Source organism: Epinephelus moara, chromosome 10, assembly GCF_006386435.1.
Source record: "Epinephelus moara isolate mb chromosome 10, YSFRI_EMoa_1.0, whole genome shotgun sequence".
Taxonomy (NCBI): Eukaryota; Metazoa; Chordata; class Actinopteri; order Perciformes; family Serranidae; genus Epinephelus; species Epinephelus moara.
The window spans coordinates 42,934,750-42,945,102 of record NC_065515.1 but is presented as its reverse complement, the minus strand read 5'-3'; the positions used below and the strand labels follow the sequence as shown (position 1 = coordinate 42,945,102).

General features: G+C 39.5%; 1 protein-coding gene across 1 annotated transcript; it reads left to right on the top strand.

Moving 5' to 3' along the window:
- The first annotated feature begins 5,041 nt into the window (after positions 1-5,041).
- LOC126396249 (uncharacterized) lies at positions 5,042-6,971 on the top strand. Its single transcript, XM_050054186.1, has 2 exons — positions 5,042-5,312; positions 5,822-6,971. Exon 2 carries the CDS (start codon positions 5,910-5,912, stop codon positions 6,864-6,866), a length of 957 nt encoding a protein of 318 aa, XP_049910143.1. The 5' UTR covers positions 5,042-5,312; positions 5,822-5,909; the 3' UTR covers positions 6,867-6,971.
- The last annotated feature ends 3,382 nt before the right edge of the window (positions 6,972-10,353 follow it).

Here is a 10,353-nt window from a genome sequence, read left to right as displayed (position 1 = left end):
CAGAATTTTCTTTTTTAAATAATTGTTATTATAGAGAAGAGAGAGTCACTCAATCACCTTCCATCGGTCCTCCCACGTACTTTCACCGCACAAATGAAATGGTTTATTTTTATTTTCATTTTATTCATTCATTTAGGTCGGGAAAAAAATACCGAGGTCATGACCTCGGTGTCCTCAATGGTAGTTACGGCCTTGCATGTGAGGATGAAATGCCAATTTCAGCATGTGATCTCTCACTGACTGACTGGCAGCCTCATCCAAATAACATTTTACAATTCTTCATATTTTAAACTAACGAAATCACGAGTTAACCTAGTTCAGACGTCAACAGTGACGATGTGTTGTTAAATGTTTGCATCAAAAGTTCATATAGCCCACTCAGTGTGATGATCTGAGTGACTGGGAAACCTATTCAGATGGAAACACTCACCCATTCAGTAGGAACAAAAGGTTCATGGTAATGCTAATCATGTGATAAATAGAAGAGCCGAGGAGTCATTTTCACACTATGTAAAATGAGCGGTGCTTTGCGAAATATCGCTTCCATGAATCTGTTTATGCGTGCGGCAGGCAGAGCGTGTGCAGAGCCTTGTATAGTCCGTACATCAAAATGATAATTAAAAAAGAAAAGATCTATGTAATCATTTCCAGTATTCACAAGCTGTTTTTATCTAACGTCCATATTTGTTTGTGTGTAGTCTTCGAAAAACAACATTTTTGCTGAGGTAAAAAAAACAGCACCATAAATTACATTTATATAGCCATAATAATGGTATTATATATTCATATATATATATATATATTTATATGCTGTATTACTATATTTATTACTATATGACATTATCATCATTACCACTGCAGATAAACTCAGCCGCTAAGACTGATGATTCAAATGCAGTTTTGTTCTTATCACTCAGTTCCCAGTCATATCACTTTAATTTTCATGCAATTCTTTTGAATAACAAAATGCTGAAGCATAATATTTATGACCTATGGTATGGTAGCCTGATAATCATTAATATGCTCTGTGTGGGAAGCTCTCTCAGTAATAAGAGGCGCAATAAACCGCTTCAGCTTCCACACTCATTGCTCCTCCTGGTGGATAGACAGACCATTGCAACTGGTTTCTACAAATTAAACCATATTCTCTACGTCATTGCGGGGGTTCTCATTAAAACAACGAGCCCTGCCAGGTGACGACAGGGACCTGTCACGGATCGGTCAGGGCTCTACCACAGGCCAAATGGAAATTTAAAGTGGCTGCATCTGTATGTATGCAGTTTAGTTGCTGGTATTCAGTTTAACGCTGGATGTTTTGATCCATCATTTCTCAGACTATTTTTCAATCCGGCCATTAAACTGTTATTTAAAGGCATTTCAAAAGTTTCTCCCCCTACTGGTGATAATATACTCCCTATTACACTTTCTATCTTGCATAAAATGTTATCATTTTTGAGAAATGGCTGTTTTTCTCCCTATGTCGATTCTCTCTTGCATTGCTCTTTCCTATTAGCTTTTTATGTTTTTTTAAGGAGCGGGGAGTTTACTGCTTCTTCAAATTCATTTGATCCAGAAAAAGACATTACCTTTTTGGATTTAACATTTCACCCAGACTTCTTTAGCCTTAGGCTTAAACACTCTAAAGCTTGTGGGGCATGCACCATAATCGTTGCTCACATTGATCCTCAGTTTTGTCCTTTTAAATCTGTGTAATTATTTACAAAACAGGCCCTGCTCTGACCCTCGTGCTCCTCTCTTTGTGACCACAGACAATAACCCCATGTCCAAATCTTGGTTCAACCATCATTTAAAGCATACCCTCATGAAATGTAACATAACTTTAAAGCATTATTCAGGTCATTAATTCAGAATAGGTGCAGCAACGTCAGTAGCTATGCAAGGTCTATCAACCGCTTCACTGAAACTAAATCATTCAGGCATCATCAATCATTGCAGGTTAAACTAATTCATAGCATATATGGCATCAGGCATCATAGCTTTAGCAGGCTAAGCAGCATCGCATTTATAGCATTGAGCCCTCAGCCTTTGCAGGCTAAGCAGCGTCACATTCATGGCACTGAACCCTCTTAGCAGATCATTCAACTATTTTTGATTTATCATTTATCATGGTTCACTGCAGCTCGGTAAGTAAACATTCTTTGGGGGTAATTTTCGGCTGTGTTCTTTTCTCAAAGGGGCCTGCGCTCTTTTCATTTTGGGGTATTTATCTTGCTGCCGCTCAGATGTCCCACAATCTCAAATAATCTCCCTGTGGTGTCTAAGCGCCAGAGACTTTGTTAAAATCATATCAGCACAATCATCTGTTAATCTGTACACCTATGTTTATAATTTCATTGTTATTCCATTCTCCTGTCTCTCCTGATTTAAATGAAGCTCTTGAGAAAGTTCAGTCAGGAAGACAATACTTTTCATGCTTAGTCTGTAACTTTCTTCCTCACCCCGCTATTCACTCCTTGCACGCATACTCACTCTTTCTCTGGTTGTCAGTGTTTGGGGCTGTCAGTTGAGTCATCAGCTGTTCTACAGCTGATCTACAATAAACCAATAGCACAGCGACACAACTTCTCAGTCACCCTATCGTCTCACTGCTCCTATGGTACTTTTTCTGCCCACAGTCCTTTCATGCTGCTGCTGTGCGTACCCTCCGCCTTCCCATCACAACCCAGTCTCCTCGGATGCAGCCTCATTTCACTTCATCAGTCATCAACCAAGTCATCAGCCACCATCACCTCCACCAGTGTCTAGACTCCATGGGGGGATTTATCTTGCTGCCGCTCAGATGTCCCACGATCTCAAATAATCTCCCTGTGGTGTCTAAGTGCCAAACACTTTGTTAAAATCATATCAGCACAATCATCTATTAATCTGTACACCTATATTTATAATTTCATTATTATTCCATTCTCCTGTCTCTCCTGATTGAAATAAGATTTTGTGATTTAATACGTAGGGTTCAGTTTAAAAATCCAAACATTCAATACACCTCTTCATTTGTATTTTCCTGATCATGATTTCATGTGGAATGGGAATTCATGTCACAATGCAAAACAATGAATTTTGCACATTCTGAAATTGCATTTAAAATATTATTTCATTAGCATATGCATTTCATTAATAATTACGGGGTACATGTAATGGGAAATTTCTATTTAAAACTCCTTTAATTCTGAGAGGACAAGTGCCAAGACAAAGGCAGAAGAAGTGTCCTTTGTTGTATAATTCAGTGATACCGTCTGTGAACAAAGGGTGCTTTTTGATGTGATTGCATATCCTATAGCAACAGGTTGACACGATAGGCCAGTGATTGGATTTCAGTCCTCAGGGTCTGACTTTTTCCTGGATTCTGCTGGGGAGCTCCTGAATTTGATATGGGATGATGTATGCTTCATGTAACCATGGACAATTAAGAGTGAGTTACTACATTGCAAAAACTGTTGTGTAAGTAGAATAACCTAATTTATCAGATTTACTTTAGTTACAGTTGGATGATGCCACACACTGACTTAGTTTAGATAAATGCACTTTGCCTTGTCCTGATTAGTTTTAATCCATTTATAATCAGAGAGGGTACCACTTTCTTCATAAGGCAGCAACATCCACTGACTTTCACCAGGGAGGCTGGTGTTTGCTTTTTTTAAGATTGTAAAGCCAAACCCTGTTCTTTTTTCCTAAACCCAATCATGTGTATGTGTTGGCTAAACGTAACCACCTGCATTTGTTGCTGAAGGAGAAAATGTCATTTTGTGGTGTTTTACTGACGTTGTACATTTATTTTGAAAGAGACTGTATGCAAACATTTCATGTAAAAACAGAAGTGTATTTTGAAAACACACAATGCATATAACAGGCTGAAGTTGATACAGCATCAACAACCGGACGTCAACAACCAACACACCGAGGGTACCATGCACGCCATATCTCAACGTGGAGAGTCCATGACCAAATGTCAATTTGTAATGACGTTGGAGTAAGAATGTTTTGCTTTATAAATCTGCCTGTCTGTCTCTGGACAGATATCGTCAATGTGATAACACTGCAACCGTGCAACATGCAATCACAGAACTTTACAGGTGTGTATTTGAGATTAAAATACAGGCTGAGTTCCAAGATGGATTTGGTCCAAGCAAGGGAGCTGGAAGTGTGGGGGATAGAAATTGGTAAAATAGCCCTTGCCCCTCCACTTTACACCCCTGGCAGGTATCAATTTTAAGTTGCAGATCGCTGAATCATGGTTGAAGTAATCCCATCACAAGATAGTCTCTGGTTTATTTGTAGTTCACATAACACCAAAAACCAAATGCAGTTAAGACAAAGTAAAAAAAGTAAGTAAATAAATAAATAAAACTACACTTGGACTGGGACAGAACACAAGACCTCAGGAGGCCTGTGGTGTAGGCAGGACCATTTGGGAGGAGGACAATGTAAGCAGAGTTGCTCAAAAGAGTGGCCAGGAGAGCAGTGTTAATTTCATTGACTAAAACTATGACTAAAGTATTTCATCAACAACGATTTTTCCATGAGGGAAACGAGACAATGTTGAGCTAAAACTAGATCTTGATAATAAAAACTAAGACAAAATCTATGTATTATTTTCGTTGACAAGACGAATCGTGACAAAAATGCTAGTGGTGGACGATCGGACTTTAAAAACCGAGAACGGCTGTGCTTGTAATTATCTTCAAATGCCACATGAGCGACAGGCTGGTAAATTCCAATAAGCAGTCTATGCCAGGATGTTTCACTAGCCAGCAAAAACACTCACACCAGAGCAGCGTAAGCTGTAAAATTCAGCAGTAAATAAGCAGCTGTGTGTCAGACTGTGGATGGTGGAGCTGCTGAATGGATTTGTCGGCCCATAGTCTCTTAGGGAGCGCTCACACTAGGGCCAGTTGTTCCATACCGTGCCCCCAGGATAATGCCCCCCCTCCCCTGTCCCCCGCTGGCCAGCACTCACATTACCCCGAGCCCAAGTGTACTCAAGCCTGTGCCTCCAACACATACGTCATCACGTTGAGATACGACATACGCATGGCGCAACATCATCATTAAGTGACTGTTGTTTATACGCGGTTGCAGCAGCGCGATGGAGAATGAACCCGACAACATGGCTCACACTTTAATGACTGTGTTGGCTTTGTGGATCCATTTTCAAAACAGTCAGCACTCTCAAACGTCCAGATTTATTGACTGCACTGTGCTGTGCGCATACAAAGATTTTTACGGAGGCAGCAGGAAACACGGGAGGCCTTCAAAGCTCTGCTTGCTAACTACAGTTCTCGTTCAGCCAAAAGGTAAGAACTGACCAGTAGTTAAACTAAAAATTCAAATTTTCAAATCAATTGAGGAGAGACTCATTGTAACGTTATATTCATACATGTGTGTTCATAAAGTAAGTAGCTCGTCTGTCCATAACGAGTAAATGTTGTTGATGCTTACAAGCTGCCTCACGTTTATGTTGCCTCTCCTTTGTACGATGTTCACATGCTTTTCCCTCCAAATTAGCTGTTTCTGTTCATACCTATCTTTATCTGTTTATGTATATTTATAGAGGAGCTCCCCAAGAAGCCATAAGATAGTTAGCATACTACAAATAACCAGTAGCTCTAGTTAACAGAGGCTGACATTGTGTTGTAAAGACAAAAAAAGAGGGGTGGTGGTCCCTAGATAGTGCAGTGTTTCCAACAGGTTGAGATTTGACTTGTCCACTGCAGTGTACTTGTTTCATTATTCCTCAAATGCTTTCAGGTACTAGTTTGCATCGCTCAAAGATTAAGTTACATGTCTTCTCCTTTTGCTTTAGGACCGTCTGGATTCGGCAGAGAAGTGATGTGTGGTGGGAGCACATTGTCACCAACTGGACAGATTATGAGTGGCAGTTAAATTTCAGAATGAGAGAGACCATGTTCCAGCGGTTGTGTGACATCCTCAGACCACACTTTCAACGACAGCCAACCACATTCAGAAAACCAGTGCCTGTGGAGCAACGCGTGGCAGTATGTATCTGGAGACTGGCCACAAATGTGGAGTTCCGCACAGTTTCTCATTTATTTGGGATTGGCCAGTCTACTGTGGTTATAATTGCAAATCATGTTGCTTCAGTCATTGCTGACAAGATGTTGCCCCTCTACATCAGAACACCCTCCGAAGATGAGTTTAAGCTAATTATTCAAGGGTTCATAGACTGGTGGGGTTTCCCTCAGTGTGGAGGGGTTATGGATGGAACTCATATTGGGATTCTAGCCCCAACTGACTGTCCTGCAGACTACTATAACCATAAAGGTTTCTACTCGGTCATCCTGCAAGGTGTGGTCGACCATCGTCTTCAGTTCTGGGACATTAATGTGGGTTGGCCTGGCAAAGTACATGATGCAAGAGTTTTTGGCAACTCATCTTTGTATGAGAGGGGTCAGAGTGATACACTGTTCCCTCATATCACAGAGAGGTTTGGAGGTGTAAACGTGCCGGTGACGATACTAGGAGATGCGGCGTATCCACTTCTACCATGGCTGATTAAACCGTACCCTGAAAACCAACACACTACCCTTGCACAGCTTACTTTCAACAACCATCTCAGCAGGGCTCGGATGACTGTGGAGAGGGCATTTGGACGTCTCAAAGGAAGATGGCGGTGTCTGATGAAGAGATATGACTGCAACATCAAAAACATCAACACTGTGATCTCAGCCTGTTGCATGCTTCATAATTTCTGTGAGGACAACAGTGAGGACTATGATGGCACAGATGTGCTAGACGACAATAATGAGGTACAGTACTGCACTAATTTCTGTGCAACAACTTTGCACACCACTAGAGATGCTTTGTGTGCATATTTTGCAAGTCTGTAGTGCTAGCTAGTGACCTGGGCATGAAAAACTGCATTGTTATGACCTGAAACTTATAACATATAAACTTGAGCTGATGCTGGCAATAAAGTTTGATGTGACCCTGAATATGTCGAGTATTTCTTGTAGTATTTATATATATACATGTGTATATATATATATATATATATATATAACTTAGACAAAAGTAACAATATTCTTCAGATTTTTACAGAGGGGTTTGTTCAATTGCCATTTCTACCCTGATTTTTACTACATTTAATTCATTTTCTCAAAATGAGTTTTTTTTTTTTTTCATGCTGAAGCAGAAACATCCTCAGGAGCACTGTCATAGATCAAACTGGGGTTCTTCTCATCCATTGCCTTATTATATAATACTTTATTCCTAAAACCACAATGCAAAAAGTAGAAATCTTAGCAGGGATATTTGTCTTATGTCTTGTCAAAATGTCTCATATTGAACCATGAACCCTGCCTTCAAATGAATAGATTCAACCAAACAGGTTAGCAAAAATCTTTTATTAACCAAACATGCAGTGTGTGCAAAACCAAACAAGATGTGCAAAAGTAGAACAAAAATAGAGCTCAAACATAAAGAAGTATAAATACTAGTATAAAAATATTACAAACAAAATAGAATGGCAAAGTCAGAGGTGCTGGTAGTCTTGTCTGTACGGCTGTGGCTGCAGGGTGTCATCATGGACAGAGAAGGAGTAGTGCAGAGACGTGGAATGTTTGTTTATTTCGGTCATCAATTTTACACAACTCAAAATCTACACAGTGGAAAACGTAAATACTGTAGATACATTTGGGTAAAAAAAAGAGAAAAAAAAAGGAATAAACAAATAAGTTTCATATTCATATTCAACACAAATTTCATTCGTTATGAGCAGATCTTGACCGAAAAGGGTGTAGGCTGAAGCAGAGCTTATTACGCCTCCCCTTTTACAAAAACAAATTAGTTTACACTCGTGTTCACTCTGCTACTTCATCCAAAACGAACAAACAAAATACAAAAACAGTTGTCCAACATAGAAGACACTACTATTCATGATTCTAATCCATACAAATTGATCATCCTGTTTTTAAGTAATTTCTTAAATTTGTATATTGAACTACATGTTTTCAAGTCATTATCAAGATTATTCCATAGATTGACAGTTGATACAGTTGTACATCTTTGTTTAGTGTTTGTTCTGATTTTTGTCTTTGTAAACACGCAGGTCCCTCTGAGGTTGTAATGACTTTGTCTTTTCCTGAACATCTTCTGAATACAGTCAGGGAGCATGTGATTATTGATTTTATACATACCAAAGTCGACCAGTTCTTTGAATTTTAACTCATGTGTTTTTATGTATAATTGGTTGGTTGGTTCATTATAATCTGCTTTATTCATTATCTGCATTGCTCTTTTTTGAAGTAAAAAGATTGTGATTGTGATTGTTTTATATGTGTGCCCCCAAACTTCAACACAGTAAGTTATATATGGTTTGATTAGAGATTGGTACAGAATTTGTAGTGAGTTCACAGTGTGGATATTTTTGCATTTATACAGGATAGCAATGGCTTTTGACATTTTGGTCTTTAAAAAGTTTATATGTGGCTTCCAGCACAGCTTGTGATCAACAACCACTCCAAGAAACTTGTTTTCATAAACTATTTCCACTTCCACATTGTCTATGGTGATTTGCACTCCCTGATTTATTTTACAATACCAAAAATAATAAATTTTGTTTTGTTTAAATTTAAAGATTATTTATTCACATCAAACCCTCGCTTTATATTTTTGAGTTCTGTTATGACTATTCACAAGATGCTTGAGGTCTTGATCAATGGTGTCGAAAGCCTTCTTTAAATCTATAAATATCCCAACTGTATATTCTTTGTTCTCAGTATTTGTGGATATATTATCAATAAGTTCCATAACTGCCATCATAGTTGAACGATTAGATCTAAAACCATATTGCTGGTCACACAAAAGGTGTTGCTTTTCTATGAAATCCTCCAGTCTGTGTGCAAGGAGTGTTTCAAGTATTTTGGAGAACTGAGGAAGCAGAGATATTGGTTGGTATTTACAAAAGTTGTGCTTATTGCCATTTTTGAAAATGGGAATATGGGAATGTGGATGTGAGGGCCTCTGCAGAGAAGTAAGCAACTGCTGAAACTTCATGTCAGTCTGTTGCTGCCGACGCTCTTCCATTTCCCTCTGTGCCCTCATCCAGTCACTGAACAACTCCTAACGGTGACGGATCTGCTCTGCCTGCATGAAGTCATCATGCTGTTTTCTTTGCATCTCCATGAAGGCCTCCATCATGTCAGTCATGTCAGTCATGTCAGTCCTCCTCTTCATCTTCCAACTAAATGATGACGATGCTCCCACAGAGATGCATGTAGCCGAGGTTTTGGTGGAGGTTGAGGCAGAGGTGGTGGCATCAGAGGTGTTTGTATCTGGCTGTTGGTCGTTATTGGACTCCTCTGGTGTGCCTTTCAAAAAAAGAGGGAGAAAACAATGTAAACACCAATATGAGCATAGAGTCAAGAGCTCAGAATTTAGCAGACGTGTAAATCTGGTCTACTCTGGACACAAAACCTAGTTTATCAGTATCTTGTTGCCATATAATCCAATCACCATTTAAAGTGGAAAACACAGAAACAAAAGAGGGAATCAGTGTTTAACAGACCAACAAATTTTCACGTTACATGAACCTCACAAATGGTCAATTTTGAATTTTGAACAGCTATTTTTCACGACAAGAGTTAACATAATGAATTTACTGTTCGGTGTTCCAGGGATATTGTCGGTCGAGGGTCCTTCCAATGGAGAAGTGGACTCCAAAACCACGGGCTGGCTGCTCGGTTTGTGGCCGATGATTTGGTCGATAGCATCGTACCACCAAAATTTGTCCTTTTCATCGGACGAGGAGCCTGATTTTCTCAGGACATCACGTACTTTCTGGTACTGAATCCTGAGTTTTTTTAGTTCGTCCTGGCACTGTTCAATGGGCCTTTGATATCCACGACTGCCAAGATGGTCGCGGATTTTGCCGAAGACTTCGGCATTTTTGTGTGTTTTGTCCAGTTTTTGTTGTATGCTGTCCTCTGCCCAAATTTCAATTAAACTTTCCACCTCTTCATCTGACCAACGTGAACCCTTCGATGCCGCCATTGCTATTGTTGTTGTGGAGGGATGGTCGCATGGTTCATACGTCATCACCACGTGTCGCGCGTTATATACGTAACCTTGTGCTCATGCGTGACCAAGTGTACCGTGCTTAATAATAATAATAATAATACATTTTATTTGAAAGCGCCTTTCAGGACACCCAAGGTCACTGTACAGAAAATATAAAAACAAAAATATAAAATACAAAATAAAAGACAACAAACAATAAAAAGGGAGGGGGGACCGTGTGAAGCAGTTTAGAGAGAGTAAGCAAGTCTGAACAGATGAGTTTTGAGTTTAGATTTGAAGATGGGCAGGGTGGCAGAG

Excerpts from the sequence above, each read along its gene's own strand:
- LOC126396249 (XM_050054186.1), top strand. The coding sequence starts at position 5,910 with ATGAGAGAGACCATGTTCCAGCGGTTGTGTGACATCCTCAGACCACAC.